General features: G+C 26.5%; 1 protein-coding gene across 4 annotated transcripts in view; it reads right to left on the reverse strand.

Moving 5' to 3' along the window:
• The window catches only part of LOC105367499 (T-lymphocyte activation antigen CD86), a 423,881-nt gene that overhangs the window by 4,000 nt on the left and 400,969 nt on the right, over positions 1-18,912 (reverse strand). For all 4 annotated transcript variants that reach the window (XM_011506238.1, XM_011506237.1, XM_011506236.1 and 1 more), the window contains exon 5: positions 139-307. In XM_011506238.1, the coding sequence (XP_011504540.1) occupies positions 139-307 (169 nt within the window). The remainder of the gene's footprint in view (positions 1-138; positions 308-18,912) is intronic.

The raw sequence follows: 18,912 nt of genomic DNA on the forward strand, positions 1-18,912 counted from the left end.
ATGCCGAGGCACTGGGACGGGGAGAGGTCGTAACACCGCGTTGAGAAGCGGAGAAGGGAAATAAATGGGAATGGTGGCGGATAGATTGAGGGAACGACGGGACAAGGGGAGGGTGCAAACATGCGCGATGCCACTCACCGTTTAGTACATGTACAGTGATAGACTTGGGCTGGGCGTTGCTGGGGTTGCACGTATATTTGCCCGAATCCGTTGGCTTTGCTTGTTGTACGAGTAGGAAGCTCGTTGTGCTGTAGCCCTTCTCCGTTACAACCGATACGCCACCTCTGGATGAGTCATAGCTGATTATCTGCGAATAAAGCAAAATAGCCCGTTCATTTAGCTGACCTGCTTCCCCATCCCTTGCGGATACGTAACTTAAGCTATGATTTCGCTTAACTATTGCTTTGCAATTGTTCGCACATCGGCCATTTATTCGCGTTGATTAAGAATTTTCTTTTGTACGAACATGGACCCCTTTCACGCTAACTCGGGCTGCGATAGTTTTCATACTATTTCAGATAATGATAAGTATTGTTACTATTAAAATTAAAATTACTGGCTTATTCGTCACTTCTACGCCATAAATTATTCCAAATAGATTTTCATTTAAATTAAACTCATTACAATTTTTAGGCTTTGTCGCTGCGATTAAGGAAAAAGAAACTTTGTATAAAAAATCCATCATATCGTTAAAAATCAGATAATCAATATTTTAATATCATTCCAATTTTTAATATAAATTTCAGAATTTATAATTTATTATTTCCAGATACTTACCGCTTATTATTTATCTCAATATTCACATATTTACCGATTCAATTACAATCATTATTCAGTAGTTAATTGTCATTATAATTTCGTAATGTCTAATAAAATCAATAGATGTGTAGCACGTGTGGGCCACTGATCATGTGAATCACGTAAACTTTCAACGATAAGCCTACGAGATCAGACTGATTGTATTATAATAAGAATATTAGGAAAATAAATGCAACGCAACGCTTACGAAATGCTTACAACGCCAATTATAATAGTAATCGCGATAATTTTTATATGTTAAGAGAATTTTTAATCAACGCGTTAAATCTAAATGATAAATTATGGGGCAAATTCTGTATCCTATAAATATTAATAGTCATTTTAATATGCAATAAAGCATACAATTAAATAAGAAAAACGCACATTCTCTTTTCTCTCAAATATATATATATATATATATATATATATATATATATATATATAACATAGAATTTCGTGATTTTTTATTTTTCATAATGAAAGAAAATATGGGGAATGTAATAAAATATTTTTCGTAATATAAAATTGATATCCTTTGTGTATTTTACATTACCATATAAGTCAAATCGTAGATTATGATAATATTGTAAGAATTGATGCAAAACTTCTAGTGTTTATGATTTTATCTCTCGTAAAACGTTTTCCATTGATCAATAATATAATTTTTTAAACCATATATCTGAAAAAAGTGATTATTCAAAATATAATGCAATAATCCTTTATAGAATTATTCGTATAAAAATTCAATATATTTGTGATAAGAATGGCGTAAAGTACTTTCTTTAGAAAGTTTAGAATGATGATGGTTGTCTAATTTTTCTAATTATATTTAAAGACGAAAAACGAGTCAATGATATTAATATATATATATATATATATATAGTACATACAAGTTATATCGTCTATTCAAAGATAGAAATTAGCACTTTTCTTTCCCACTGGAACTATATATTTATTAAAAAAATCTCGAATGTGACTGTAACACGGTTACCTGATTTCAAAATTCAGGTCATAATGGTAGGGCTGCCATTAATGAAAAAGTAGAGTATCGTGGATCGCTTATTTAGAATCCGAATGTTTGTGTATTCTTTTCTTTAATAAATAAACTCCTCATACATTTAGAATTAAATTTTTTTTTTTAAAGTCAATTGGTTACAAAGTCAAATGATTTTATCGATCCTTTCACTCCTATCTATCTTTTTTTTTTTTATTTATTCGCATCGTTTTTAGGCTCAGCCTTGACTTGATATTATTAGTGCATTAGTAATATATTGTATATGATTGTCATTATTATTGTGATAGTTTTGGCTGTTTGTGCCATTTTTCAATATATTTTAATGTAGTGCTAGGCTTATGTGTATCTGGGATGCAAGTTGTCCAATTATTATTTCCTTTATGTTTATGACGTTCGAGGACACTTTGTACCTTCGTTGGTTTTTAGCGCCTATTGTTTCTCGTTTCCTGTTTCTTTGAGCTTCTCGGGCGACAAGTGAAATTCAGTTCGCGATAAGCGCTCAACTGTAACTCATTTCGGCTGCAATATTGCAATATTGTACTATTTTTATGTGAATTACGAAAACGTTAAGTTCATTAATAAACGTAAGTTTCCTATTTTTAAAACAAATTTAAAGTGCTTTTACAATTTAAAGTGTGTTTCTCATTTACAAACTGTTGTAGTCTTTAACGTTCTTTGTCTTTCTGTCTTATTCTGATTAAGTAATTGTTAATACTTTGTTCTTTTATATTTTATTAATCAACTATTTTTGCAATTTAATTTTAACAAATGACTATCTTAAGCCTTTATCACCTTTATTATTCACTTAAATATATTTTAGTGGTAGATATATTTCCATTTTGATTTAAATTTCTTACATTTCTTCTCTATTACATTGTATTATATAAGGCGATATAGATAAAAAATGCAGTTGCAACGACATAATATATCACTGGTTGTCTTCGTTTGCTTACTATCAACTGCTATTTCTAACAGCTGATTGTTCAAAATTCTATTTATTTAAGATCTTTTTTTCTTCTATTTTAATCCATTCTTAATGTATTAATTCTCAAGAAATATATAATTTATCACGTAATTAATTAACACTTGACTCATCATCACTATTGTATATATTTTAGATAAATATTTGCTAGTTTTTTCGCGAAAATATATTCCACGTATGCGGAATAATATAATATTTCATGTGTAACCTAATGGAGATACTCCATTTCCTAATTCGATTATAATATGAGATGAATTTAAAAAAGAAAGTCCACGATATTATTTATATGCAGGACAGAAATGGAGCTTGGAAGTTTCATTTCATCGATGATATTATGCAATAAACTTCACTGTTTTCTGTTGTCAACCAATTTTCCAAACGATAATATAATAATATCGCAACCTAATCGCAGCTATTAAATACAACGAATTGTTGAAATATATAATACATGTATTAAAAATGTAAATAAAAACTTTTGCTTTATTTAATTTGAACAAGATACAAATGCTCAATACAAGTGATTAACTTACAACAATTATTTTCGTCATATTTGCAGCTAATGACAAAATTATTATTCTTCTATTAATAGATTGAGATAGTGGTATACACAAACTAAAAGAAAGGCTTGGAGATAGATAGATAGATAGATAGATAGATAGATAGAGAGAGAGAGAGAGAGAGAGAGAGAAAATGTAAATAATGGCTGATGCTGTAGGAATTTTGATACATGAAAAGCGCTCTAACTCTTGAGCAGTAGAGAACATTAGGATTACCTTGTGAATAGAAAATCAACGTACGCGCTTCTTTGAATATCAACATTTTCTGTCTTTGCTCACACCAAACATCAAGCAGAATTTTTAGATACGCATACATATAGAGAATTAAAATTTTAAAATAGCATTTGCTATAATTCAGTTTATATTATTTTTCTTAATAAAAAGTCTTGTAACTTATATTTGAAAAAATAAATATTTGATATTTACAACTCTGTTATGAAGCCTGAAAAATGTTTGTTGCAACAATTTGGGTGACTTGACCCAAAAAATGATGCATTATTTTAGTTTCAAACAATTTTTTGATTAAAAATTAATTTTTTTCAATAATATAACTATAATTATTAGCCATGTCATGGTGTCTACTTTTAATAGAATTATGTTTTGTAATTTAATGAACCTGAGAACATTTTCAAAACTTTATTATTATTTTTAAAATCTATTTGATATTTTAAATTTATTTATATTGATTTATTTATATATTTATATATTTATATATAATAAATTTATTTATAGTGAAAAATGTACATATTTTATTGTTTAATCTACGTAAAATTCTTCGCTTTATTCCATTATATGTTACTTGATATTTCACTAGTACAATCATAAATAGCTCAATCAATACGTATATTATTATTTTAAATTAATTATAAATAACTATAATTATAAATATCTATAATTTCTATAATTCATAGACAAAACTGTTTCATTAATTAAACATAACTAAATAATTAGTTACAATTAAAATATAAGTAAGCAAAGGATTATGTCATTATGTTTTAGTTTAAATTTAAATATAAATATTAATATTTGAACACACAGATATTAAAAAATATAGTAAATAAGAGATTGAATGTAAGAAACGTTTTTTAATTTTAATTTACTATTTAGTGTGGTTGTATTATGCCGAATAGTTGTATATTTTTCCTAAAAGATGTATAAATCGTTGTGATGAAAAGATAATTGTCATGATATCACTAATTATGCATAGCTATCATTTTCCATAGCTAATTATTAATAATATATATAATTAAATTAAAATATATTAATATAATATTTATAAATCTTGAAAATATAAATGATGTGTAAGACAATAATAACATGTGCATTAAAATAATAAATAATAAACCACTTTATTATAAATAACATAGATTATTTAAGTTTTTTAGAATTATAAATTTATTAAATATAATTTAGTGCTTTTTTTGTAATATGTCTATTGAATAAAAGTTTTTGCACTATCCAGAGTTTAAGAAATATTCCCTGCATTTGCATCCTGAAATATCACGAAACTTACATCAATAATGATTTTGTGTGGTTTTGTTTTGTTTTTTAAAGATGTACCCATAAAATGCAAAGGTCATGATACGAAATTTTTGCATTCTCCGATGTAATGTTATATAGAGAGAGAAGACACATCTCTTCTACTTTTGATTATTCCCAAAATGACTGGGAAATAGGTTGAATTTCTTCTCCTTCTTCCCTTCTTCGTCTCATTAACCTCTCTTACTATCCGGACGTTTACGTTTGTTTTTCCCTCCTCCCGCCTTATCGGATGGCTCAAGCCTCGAGATTGTAACCACTACGAAAATAGTGCGGGGCTTTCTCAATTGCCATCTCATTGTATTCGCGACCTCTTTCTCTCGTTTCTTCTGTTTACATCTTTGTCTTCTTTATTTTCTCTTCTCCATTTTCTTCTCTCTGCTTCTTTACATTTTACATACTTTACTTTTCTATTTACTCAGCGAGCCTCTATGTTTCTTGTTGTTCACGAATCATTCGTTGCTTTATTTTATAAGTGGCGAAAGGAAATTATTTTTCTTTTATTTATAAATAATAAACGGGTGATTATATATTTCCGATATAATTTTTATTTAAAATAATTACGATTGTCGAGATATTTATTGTTATTTACACAAAATTATTTTTTATATACGAATATCAAATTTGTTGAATTGAAACAGTTTTTTAACTTTCAAATAATTACATCAAAGTTCATTAAGCTTTTCAAATTAATTAAAGTGCTTTAAAACATTTCATTTAAATATATTATTAATAATGAATAACAAAGTAGTGGTCTCTTTTTTATAAATAAACTTATGAAATAATTGTTAGTTTATTTGCATAATATTTTTTTTTAATTAGTATTCAATTTTAATTAGTTCAATATTAAAGGAAATAAATGTTTTATTTTTCATGAAATTTTTTTATTGTTGATAATAACAACAGTATTTTTCATAGTATAAAATCTGAAACATCTTACAACTAATATTGACCAAAATTTTGAAAATCTACATTTATATTCTTTCTTTTGTTTGTCTGTCTATCTGTCTCTGTCTCTGTCTCTGTCTCTGTCTCTCTCTCTCTCTCTCTCTCTATCTATCTCTCTCATTCAATACTAATAAAAGCATTGGAAATTTGTTCGTAAACCATCAAAAAGCATAACTCAATCAACTGAAGATCAGTAAATAAAAGTCATTCTTCCCAATGTTTATTCTTTTTAATTTTTTCCATTCTTTTTTTTTTATGTAATTCTCTTACGCTCGTGATTTCAACAACGAGGATAAAGTGTTGATTTGGCTGGCTAAATTCATTTATAAAATGCGTAGTCTGCAGAGTGCAAACTTTTGTTAGCAGTGACCGTTTGCGTTTTTTCTTTTTTTTCTTCTTTTTTTTTGGTCATACAAATCGTTGAGGTTAAAACGACGTGGAATTTTTAGCAAAATGTGTGGGGAGAGATGCATTCCCAACATTAATATATGGGATATTTTTTATAGACGCGTTAACTTTCTAATTAATTGTCAACTTTGTATCTTGTTTATGTCAGGTCATGCGATTAAAATAAAAAACTTTTTCTAAATGTTTGACCATTCTGACGTTCGAGATGATTCATGAATTGTGCGAAGATTTTATAAATAGTGCGGTAACGCGAAATGTCTCCGAAGCAGTAAATAAAATACTGTGTCAATAATTATATGATTTACTTCTACATTATCCATGTAGAAATTGAAAAAAAAAGTAGAATAGTACATAAAGGTAAAATGATTAATAATATTATAATTAACAGTGAAAATAAATCCTATCATGGTATGATGATTTTCTCTAAGTAACAAGTTTCGAGATATTGTATTATATCATTATCGCTGGTATTTTAATGTATTTGCGAGTAAAATATATAATTTATAATATTCAATAAAAATGATAAAATCAGTGACTCGTGTATAACAACAGAAACGAATACAATTATAAATTTTAGTATTTATTATGTGATCATTGACAGGTAGTTCAAGATGGAATATCGTTAATTCGTAATATAATGATTTAAGATTATTAAATTCAAATTTATATGTTTCAATGGCCTGATAATTAGAAATAATTTAATTATAGTTAGCTGGACTTTATTATACAAATGATTTTAAATGTACTATTTTTAATAACTCGTATAAGAATAATTGCTCTGATTAATTATTTATTGCATCGTAAGGAAAGCTTTGTTATAAATGTGATCGTTTAATTATCTTTTATAGATTTTAAAAATTTGTAGTGTGAGATAATAAATTTAAATTCGTAAGTACATTACGTTAGTATTACAAATAAAACTATTAAAATTTGTAAAAGTTGCAATGACTTATGGTATTTAAATATTTACGTAGTAATAAATTGTAAATATACATGTGTATTTGTATCGATAGAAATTTATCGTTCAGTTTTATATTTTTTAAAATCGAATTATTCCTCATTTTTCTTGTTAGTACTACTGTTCGCGAAACTTGTAGTAAGCTAATTTTTGTCATTATTATATGATTAAATCGATATAATGAAATTCTGATATTTCAAAATGGCAAATAAAAATGTTTACGTTTGATAATGAATATGCAGATATTTTCGATCAGATTAAGATTAAATTTTATTTTAAATGATGATAAGGTATTATGAAGTTAATAAAGATTACTTAAGTTAATAAGAATATAATATCATTATAATGTATTAATGAATAGAAGTACGTACTAAATAATTATTATTCTTTATATAAGGAAGCTGTTAGTATTTTAATTATGGAATGAAATATTATTAATAAAATATTTAGGTTGATTTTATTACGGATAAAAGAATGTAATTAAACTAGTATCGATTATTAAATAGGCCCTTAAGTGTTAAATTGGATTTCAAATTTAATTCAAAATTCAAATATAAATAGGAGATATCGTCGTGAATTCTATGAAATTATGAATTTTTCCAAAAACCGGGATTGATTGTACCGATAAAATTATTCACCCAAGTGCTCTTAAAAAGTCAAAGGCTAAAGCTTCTGTACATTGCGTGGACGTGGACGTGGACGTGGACGTGGATACAACGGGGCAATTAAATGAATATACTTCAGTAAACCAACCTATTTTATTATATTCGTCATTGTTTGGCGAGGAGATGGAATTATCAAAAATAAAATCGAAATAGCCGAGAGGGTGAAAAATGGAAAGTAACCGATGGTTCTTGAAGAAAGGGTACGTCCCCGAAATTGCGATTATGACTTTCTTATAGCGGGCAATTGCCATGCAGACCTCCATAAATTGAAAAGAGCGAAGCGATGCGAATTCTTACTTTGTTCAGATCAAATGGCCGGAATCTTGTTGTTCGGTCGCTCGTATGGACTCGCTTGGCCGACTTCCAGTTTCGCAAATGTCTAGAGCGCGGGTCTGACCGACCTCATAACTAAGGGGGCGCAAAATTGTTTCGATTAAAAAGACGGTTAATCACGGCTCGGACTCATTGCGAATTCCTCCCGAGTTACTCGGCACTCCTCTCTCTTTAAGCGCTTTGCTTTCCTATTGAGTTCATTGTAACTAGTGAGCGAGTCAGTGAGCGAAAGAGTATCCGAGAGAGAAAGCGGTTTAATAGATTGGTCACAAATGAGATACAGAATTGAAAAAATAGAGAAAGCTGTTGAAATTCCATTATATTGTGTAAGAATTAATGGCTTGCCTAGCTGAATTAAGTGTTTTTTTCTTACTATTACTAACATAAGGAATTATCGAATTGCAGTCTGGTAGTATTTTGAATAAAAATGAATGTGATCGAACGCTTTTTGCTCAAGTCTATCTCAGTAGACGAGTATATAAATATCCTTATAAATAAAATGATGCACTTTCTATAATTAGTAACCACAACTATAAAACATTACATTAAATTTATCCGTCATCTGTCATTTTATATACACATAATCCATAATTTTTTTATATTCGTTATCGAAATAATATAAATTTAGAAAGAATATCAAAAAGTATAACATTTATTAAAAATTAATTATAAAAATTATTACGCAAATGGTGTCTGTATTAAGATTATATGTGTTGTGTATAATACATAAATTTTTCTCGCTGCAAACATATATGTACATTTTTTTTTTTAACTAAATATACTCAATGAATATGATGAAACTCAATAAATTTAATAAATTTTAAATTAAAAATGTTTCTTTGGCAATCTGAGAAATCAAAATTTAATGTCACTTCACGTTATTATTTAAAAAATAGTAATAAATCATTTAAAATGCCATATTAAAGCTTATAAATAATGATTATAAAATAAATATAATATATTTTACGAACATTCTTTTATTATGAAGTTTAAATATATAAAGATACATTTATAAATAAATTTCATTTTTCTAAAAATATTTTTTTTTAAATATTTAATTATAATATTTTTATTTTTATAGATTACATAAATAGTAGAGAAATTGATTATATAATTTATATACATTTGATATAAAATAAATTTAAGTAAATGAATTGCTTTAAATAAATATTTATTCGTTACTGTACACTTCAAGTTAAATTTAATTTAATTTAATTTGAGTAAATTTTATAAGATAAGAAGTAGATATGCAAATAGAAAAGTTATAAATAGATATTTCACGAACATATATAATTTAAGTATTTATATAATTACATATTATTGGATAAATTTTTTTTCTTTTTTTTTTTTTGGTCATATCTTTCAAATATTATCTAAATATTAATGACAGTGTCTACTGAAAATAAAAATCTATTTACAATACTAATTCCATAAAGTATATGCCGTGAAAGTTTATATAAATATTACAAAAGCTGTATAATTTTTATTTTTACAATTTTAATCTCCCGTATCTTCTTCATTGTAAAATCACGTCTTATTATTTACTTCTTATTTACTTCTGAACTCTGTATAGACAATACAGATAATTATATTTTTAATATTCGAAATTTTATAGCAAATATTCTATAAAAAGTACAAACAGTTTATAATAATAAAGTTTAAAATAATCAAATTTTATAGTCATGTTATTTATAATATATATAAACTATTAAATTACTAATATTTAATACAAGCAAACACGCACGCGCATCCATATACGTACATATATTATTATAAAATAATCTTATTCCTTTTCATAAAATCGTAATTTCCATTTCATTATATAATAATAATAATATATTTAGAAAGGAGAATAATAGAAATTTTCAATTAAATTGTAAATGTTAACGGTTGTATCAATTATACTTATTTTATTAGCAACATTGTATTTTGAGAAATTCTTGTTTCTATGAAAGTTATTTTTATTAATCAGGAATATATATATTTTCAGTTTTAATTAATTATATTTATGATCAATTTTCAGCTACTGAAATACATTTCCATTAAAATAGCGAACAAAGCATTGATTTATTCATAATCTGAAATTCCGATGGTTTCAGAGATGACATGGCAAAGTGGATTAGCTTGTTATTAAATTATTTAAAAGCTATATATTAATTGAGATATAAATATTTTATTCTAAATTCGAAGTAAATTTCTTACTAACTTGTAGAAATGTTTTTCTTTTTCTTTGTCTTTTTTCTTCTTTTTTTCTTTTTTTTTTTTTTTTTATTGAAAAGTGTTTTTCCAAATGTTCTTAAATCTAATACTATGCAAAATTTTAATTTCAATCTCTCAAGTCTTCTATATTAATGCGAATCTTTATAATCTCGAGGATTTTATAAAAAGACGACTGTATTTCGCGTGATTTTCAGTAAATTAAGCGAAAAATAGCCTATACGCTCGTATCTATCAGGTTTCATATATTTTAAAAGGGCTACTAGTCTTTATGAATTGAGCGGTTTTTCCGTTTCTCTTAAAATGCCGGAAAGGAAGATTTTCCCTCTTCGAAAATCCACGAATGCATCGATGATAGTTGATGCTAAACAAGAATCGATGCAATAACTCAAAAGTGCTCTCTCAATATTTGCCACGGAATGGGAAAAATGAAGCAAAATGAACGATAGCGACAGTATCTAATGTTGACGCGGCTCGTATGTTGATTCGTCAATGTGAAATTGCAATGATGTACGGATTCCAGGATGAATATTTTCCACGTCTAAGATATTTTTCTGTACATTCTGCCTGAGTTATGACAGTGCGTCATTTTCACTCTATTTCACACCTTTGCTCATCTTTATCGATGCTAAAGCAAATTCGTTCACATTACAAACATGCATTTGGAATCAAATTTCAAAAGGTACTATTGCAAAAATTTTTGGATTTTATAAATCAAATTAATATTAATTGCTTTTAATATTTCACTTTGCAAATTTACGATACGGAGAGCCTTAACGAATGACGTCGTTTTAACGAAGATACGATCGTTGATAAATAAAATATTTTATCCTACGGGTAGAATAAAATATTGACATAATTTGTATTCCCGGCGAGACTTTCACTCAATGACAATTTTCACGATATCTTCAAATCTTATAGCAATAAATAGAAATAAAAGGCCTAAAGAAACGCAAACAAACATACCTGGAGCACAGCCTAAAGAATATTAAAAAGTCGATTAGACATGCCCCGTAGCCTTGAACGTCGTCAGCAATGGAAAGAGCTTTCGGCTTAACTGCTACGTGTCATTATTATCAACCTGTGTGCACTGACTCAGCATCTCTCTATTTCACTTTCTCGCAGTTTCTTTCACGAGACGTGCAAAGATCCAGACAACGGCCGGCTCGAAGGTTAAAGTCCCGGGGTGTCAATAGCGCGGGCATCCCGAGAAAGCAAAAATGTCCCTCGAAAGAATGGCAAAGGTAAAAAAAAAATGAGAGACAACGGAGAGGACGGCCCTTATCGAAGATCGACAGACGTAAAGGAAAAAGAGCGAAGGGCCGAGGTATTTGTATAGGCCGAGAGCTCGGGCTCTCTCTCAGCCCTTCCACGACGTTGCATATAAATCATACTCACTGTATCCGGTATGTGGAAACTCGTCAAGGGGACAATGCGAGGGTCAGTGTGTCCGCGTTTACGGAGAGCTTGTAAGAGGCGTTGAGAGGGCACTTTGTCCACGGCGAGGTCAACTTGTTTTCCAGTCTGCCTGATTTCGTAGAATGCCAGTGGTAATGGCTCGGGTATTCATTGCTTCTTGGGAAAGAAATAAGAGGGCGAAGAATGACAGGGGCGCCCTGCATATCGAACATGTCTCAACCTTCAAAGCGGAACTTGGAACGTCGCGCGCCAATTATTCGATAATTAGTAGCAAATGTCGCTGTGGGAAGGCGCATCCACCTGAGATTATCGAGAGGGGATAAGATATTTGTTGCTTACTTATACGGGAAGTGATGTCTTCGATCGGATAATTCGTAATTGGTTATTCAATAAGAGATAAAAGTAATTGGCACTTATCCCTTTAAATATAATTGAAATTATATTAATGATGATGATTAAAGATGACGATCGTACGAGATATTTATTTGAATTTTCTTATATAATACTTCTATCTGCATATAAACGATAAAATTTATTATCATACAATATTTATAAATATTTTTCAATTTTCAAAGAGTCATACTGAATTAATTCTTAACACATTAATTGCCACAGATAAATACAATACATTGCTTGATAGATATTGACAACAGCTTATAGTAAAAAATGCATTTTTATTATTGTAAATAATATAAATATTGTTTATAACAGTTATAATTACTTTTATTAAATTATTAAGCATGTTAGGAAGATTATATATTTTGTAAAAGTAAAATTGAATTTGGCAGACCCTATTATATTCTTTATGTAGAAGACAATAAAATTCCTTTGATTTCTTAATTAATCGCCAAGCCCTAAGTCCTTTTTTTTCAACTTCAGAGGTAGAGTTTTAATAAAGATAAATAAGGTTTATGACTTAAGCATAGAATTATAAATAAAAATCTAGATCAACAAGATATTAGAATTCAATTATATAAAGTTTTAAAAAGGTTTTATTTAAAAAGGACAAAATTCAGTTTCAAATACTGAGTAACTGCAAAAAGTTACAATAATTAGATTGCCCATTCTATGGATGAATTTTGAAACTAATGATCACGTACAAGTATAAAGACTAAAAATTGAATTTAATCATTAATAAAGAATTGCCTTTAATTAATCCTGAGTATCTGATAGTAAGCAACTTTTGTGATATAGTTTATCTTGGGCACACAGAGCTAACACGAAGTTGTTTTTTCTAGAGACGCGCGACGTTCGTTTGCTTTTTGTTTCGCTGCCGTCGACTGTTCTTCCAAGTTTATCTGTATTGCGGCGTAGAAAACACGTTCCTCTTATTGGGTTCATTTACGGTGAGCGTATTTTATGTGAGCTACACTGAGATTAAAAATTTCTTTTTGTTGCGAATTTGCGTTTCGTTTACTCTAGATTCTATTTTTTCCCTCAAAAAAAAAAAAAAAAAAAAAAAAAAAAAAAAAAAAAAAAAAAAAAAAAAAAACAAACAAACAAACAAAAAAAAAACAGACTGTGGCAACGATGCAGCTGAAATATTTAGTTTAATAGTCCATTACAGTTTTTCATTATGAAGTCTTTTGATAAAAGTATTCAATATTTATTCTATTATATCGGCGAAATAATAATAATAATAATAATAATAATAATAATAATAATAATAATAATAATAATAATAATAATAATGATGATAATAATAATAATAATGATAATAATAATAATAATAATGATACACAATCTATAGATATTCTTGAATTTCTTAGGAGCTTTATTTCACTGCATACTTTCATCTACTTTTAGGGCTACTACTAACGATTTAAAGTTTTATTAATAAATATTTAAATTCAGTGTTTTTTTCTCGCGTGTAGTATTTATTTTTGGATTGCAGTATTATTTAGATATGAAGCAAAAGTTCTTATGTGAGATATTTGGTATTTATGGAATGATATTATATAGTTGTTGATACATTATGTATGAAAGTGCTATTTATGATCTCCTCTGCCAAGCTTCTTGCACAACAATTTCCATATTTTCGTTATCAATTTTTACGTTATCATTAATTTAAAATTTCATGCTTGTATATTAATAAATATATTTTTTTTTTTAACAATTTGCCATTAAAGAAGCGATATTTGAAATATTAGTAAATTAATAAAAATGTTTATTGTTTGAAGTATATATTATCTCACACATAGAATTTTATAATAAATTTATAAATATATATAAAATATTTCTGTAAACATAGATTTAAATTGTGTTAAAAAGAGTAAATAATTATATTTATTAAAAAAAAAAAAAAACCGACCTTTATGTCTAAATAAGTAAGTAATATTATTGATGATGAATTATTCTTTTAAATGCAGTAAATTAAAAAATAATATATTTTAGGAAAATCTACGAATTACGGATTTTTAATTATATGATAAGTATTTATACAAACAAAAACTTTATCTATTAATAAATTCGTGAAAAATATTTTATATATTAAAGATTAAAAAATTAACGTTGATATCAATTAGTATATAAGGTACATTTTACATATTCATAGTTTTTAAGTTTAGGTTATTCCTGGACCAAACGTAAAAATTTTATATTGAATTTTTTATTTATTTGATATTATTTAGAATTATTGTTATGCTGATATTAATCATTAACTTCAACAGAATAAAATAGATTAGATTTGCGATTGTCTTTATTGTTTTATATTTGTTTTATTTATTATTTATTTATTTATTTATTTTTTTTTTAGATAATAAGAAATTTTACTTATTTGCTATATTGCTGTTCCTTACTAGTCATCATTATGAAGGTATTTTCGTTCTTTATTAATTAAAAAACAAATATTCCTTTAAAGTTTAATAATTTTGAATCATTATTTATATCACATTATCATTTGTTGTTTTCATTAATATTAATTCTATATATAATTGCGCGTTAGCTTAATATATTTCACTTACGAAGTAAATATTAAAGATTTGTTGCCTCTCTATTCTTTAATTTTCTCCTATATGAATCCAAATTTTTTCTAACTGGGCGACACGAAATTAAGGTATTTATTCACACCAATGAAAACGAAGTCGTGAAAATTGTTGTGATGAAGAGGATTTCATAGTAGGATTTCATTTTTTGCAAATGTATCTTATCATTTTCACTTTTTTTAGTTAACTGCATGAATATATGAACATGTTTGTATTTACATGTATGACGTTTAGAAAGTGATGGATATTGTTTATGCAAAGATATTAGATGTGTAATGTATAATAGTTTGTTTATACACAGACAAATAGATAGTTTTGCAGGTAAATCTGGGCACATAATTGTTTTAATAATTTTTAACATATACGGCTGAGTGGCACAAGTATGTAGTTAGCAATTATAAAAAATAAACACATGAGAAACATTAATCGTATCATGAACTTTTATTCGACGACAATTTTTTTCTTTGAATTATAAAAGTTTTGAATCGAATTATACAATACTCGACATAATATTCTTGTATTCGTTCTAGGTGGAATTAATTTTCATGCTTTTAGAATTATGTTAGTATAATAAATTTCCTGAAATAAAGTATAATTATATATTTTCACATTATAAATATATTGTTTACATAATTATTGCGAAGCAAATATAAAAGTTGTATTATAAATATTTAAATTCCGTAATTATTTATATAAAATTAAATTTGAATTTTACACATTATACATTAAGTTTTCATTATATAACAGTTTTTAAGTAATCTATTTAGTAATATAAATAATATTTGTTTGATACATCATATTAATTTGTCTGTACACGGAATTTTGTTCGTCATATATTAACCAATTAGATAGTTATTTGACGTGGATTCATGTAAAACATAATTTGTAAAACGTAATACTGTTATTGTATTATATAATATACACAATGTAATTTGAATTTAATTTCGTATTAAAAATTTTTATTCCGATTCAAAAATCAAAAATTAAGTTCTTTTTTAACTATATTTATAAGCTCATTAAAAAATTTAAATGATTCATAATTACTCTTTGAAATTTTTCAAAAACGTTGATCTATAAAAGTTATAAGCTGTAAAAGTTTCTTTATTACTCCGTGACAACTTCAAAAGAAATTGTAGCAACTATGTGACGTTACAAGAACTTTACGGCGTTATATTTTCTTCAATTTTAATGATCCTGATAATTCAAAAAGTTTACAAAGACAACATATTATGATTTATTATAATATTTCAGTTGGTTAAGACAGTTATTTTTTCTAACACAAAGTTTACAATAAATCTGTGTTATAAAATTAGTGTTACACAAGATGCAAACATTAAAAGAATTCTCATTTTATATTATCAATAAATCGTGTTATGATATTTCAAAGTCCCGATCATTACCAAATATTATAAAATTTGTAATTAATTAATTTGTTTGATTAATGATTTTATGCAATGAAAGTTACCTCAATCGATTAGATGATGAAGACGTTATAACATAAAAGTTTTAAAAATTCCAAGTTTATGTATATATTATAAGAGACGAAATTAACAAATCTATTAATCAATGGTAAAAAATTGTTTGTTCCATACCAAATGTATATATCCATTTATTTTGAACTACGTAAATATAATATGTATTATTATTTTTATTTGCTTATCATTTCTTATTTTTATCCCTCCAAATATAATAGCTTATCGATTTAATAATCTAATTCGACTAAAATTATTAAAATATAGAGTGTCTAAATATTTGTTAATTGAACCTATTAATAAAGTCGTGTATTAAAAATTTTTTGCAATATTTCAGTCTTTGAATCGTTAATGAATTTGGATTTTTATTTGAATCGTGTGATATATTCATTGAGTTTGAGAAACTAGACGTGACCGTGAGTAAGGCGGTCTATTTATCGACACTCCGCTACGTACAAAGTAATGCACAGTAGGTATATATTAAGCGGGCTTAACGAAATTTTCCTCAGTGAGAAAATATTGAGAAGTAGGAGCGAGATACAGAGCGAAAGGAAAATCGAGGAAAATTGTATATAACACTTTCGTGGATCAGGATATTGAAAATATAGTATAAAATTTCCATTAGACGTTGAAGATAAGGAAAGTGAATTGTCTATAAAAATATGACGATTATTGATTAAAGCCGTAAGAACGGCTTCCATCTATAATTTTCTCTCATTTTATAAATAGAATGAAATTTAAATTTATAATATAAAATTTCAACTTCATCACTGCACGTTACATACACATTCACCTCCGTAAACACATCAATATTTCATAATAATAATAACAATTATTATTATTATTAATATTAAATATATCATCTCTAATTTATTGTAATATTAATGTTTTTGTACTTGTTTTATAAATATACGAAAAAGTAAGGTTTATATTTTTACGGGCAAATTATTTATTGATTGCATTATAAATTAATTTTTTTTTTTTTTTTTTTTTTTTTTTTTTTTTTTTTTTTTTTTTATTGCTACACCGATATTTTTACGTAAGATAATCATAATTTCTCTTACCTCGGGGATAGAAATATTCTTTTTACTTAAAACTACTAGATTATTTTGGAGAAATTTTAATAAATATTTTAGTGGTAGTTCATAAATTATTTAATGAAAATCTGTAAAAAAAAATTTCAAACTTTCTACTGCCACCTAAAGCATTCATGAGAATATTAACTCCAATCTTTGTTGAATGGTGAATTAATCTATTAAAAGGACATATAATTTTAAAATTTTATGAATTGAATTTTCCACGAACGAATATGATATTGACAATCACACGTTTTTGTCACACACAATTTCTGTAATTCATAGCACTTAATTGTTTATTGATAAAAAAAAAAAGTAGAATCTGTAAACAATTATATTCAACTATCAGTATTTGGCATTGTTTGCTATGAAATTTTTATCCGTTTAAAAAATAGATAAAATATGCTGTAAATAGAAGCGGTGTCATTAAGAGAGATAGGATGCTCGGGGAATCCCCTGGAGTTGCCTTGGTGCTTAATGTGCCTAATGAAACCCGGCGAGTATTATTACCAATTTTACCGCACCTCGTGACACCAGGGGACACATTATCAAAATATATTAGTGCAAGAGAGCGTTTTAAAGCAAACTTATCCAATTATTGCAATATTAACACGGACATGCTTCAATTCAAAGGATAAAGTTCCTGGATTTTTATGAATGTTTTAATTATTTCCCCGCGAGATTAAGCCTCGGGATATTGTTTTCTCCAGTTTTGAGAAATGCAACTGCAGTCTCAAGTTTCTTGAGCTATCCATATCGATGTCACTTAATAATGAATCTTTTTTTTTTTTTTTTACGAAATAGTAGTTTTCGAACACAGTATGGATGGGATACGTTAATCGTATAATTATATTATTGATGCGCACATGAATTTATTCGAAAATGTTTACCTTTTCTAATTTCCATAAAGAGTTTAGCACTGCAATTTTATTGAAATTAATGAATAACCTTTCAATTCTATGTGTATATTGTAAAGAAATCTGTGGAGCTTATGAATTCGAGTATTGCTAATAAAATATGATATATATATATATATATATATACATACATACATACTTTAATCCAGATCGATGGTTTAATATAATAGTATTAATGGCAATAATATTCGTGCAATTTAACTGTTTGAAAACTATCATTGTTTTATTTTTAATTTAACTTTATGTCATTAATTTTACTTATTTATTTCTAGGATCAAGTGACAGAAAATTAATAGCAAAATTATTTTTAATATTACTTAAACAATAGCATGTTTATTGGCTTTAAAATGTATTACTCGTCAACTTAAATACAGATAGGGTAGGCTACAACTTATTACTAATAACAATCGATCGGAGATAGAAATATTCTTTTTATCTTTCTCTTCTTTTTTTTTTTTTTTTTTTTTTTTTTTTTTTTTTTTTTTTTTTTTTTTTTTTTTTTTTTTTTTTTTTTTTTTTTTTTAAATTTTTTCTTGAATATAATATAAATTCTGAAATATATATATATATATATATATATATATATATATATAATATATATTATATGTATTTATAGAATTATAT

Source organism: Ceratosolen solmsi, unplaced genomic scaffold, assembly GCF_000503995.2.
Source record: "Ceratosolen solmsi marchali unplaced genomic scaffold, CerSol_1.0 scaffold7, whole genome shotgun sequence".
NCBI classification, from domain to species: domain Eukaryota; kingdom Metazoa; phylum Arthropoda; class Insecta; order Hymenoptera; family Agaonidae; genus Ceratosolen; species Ceratosolen solmsi.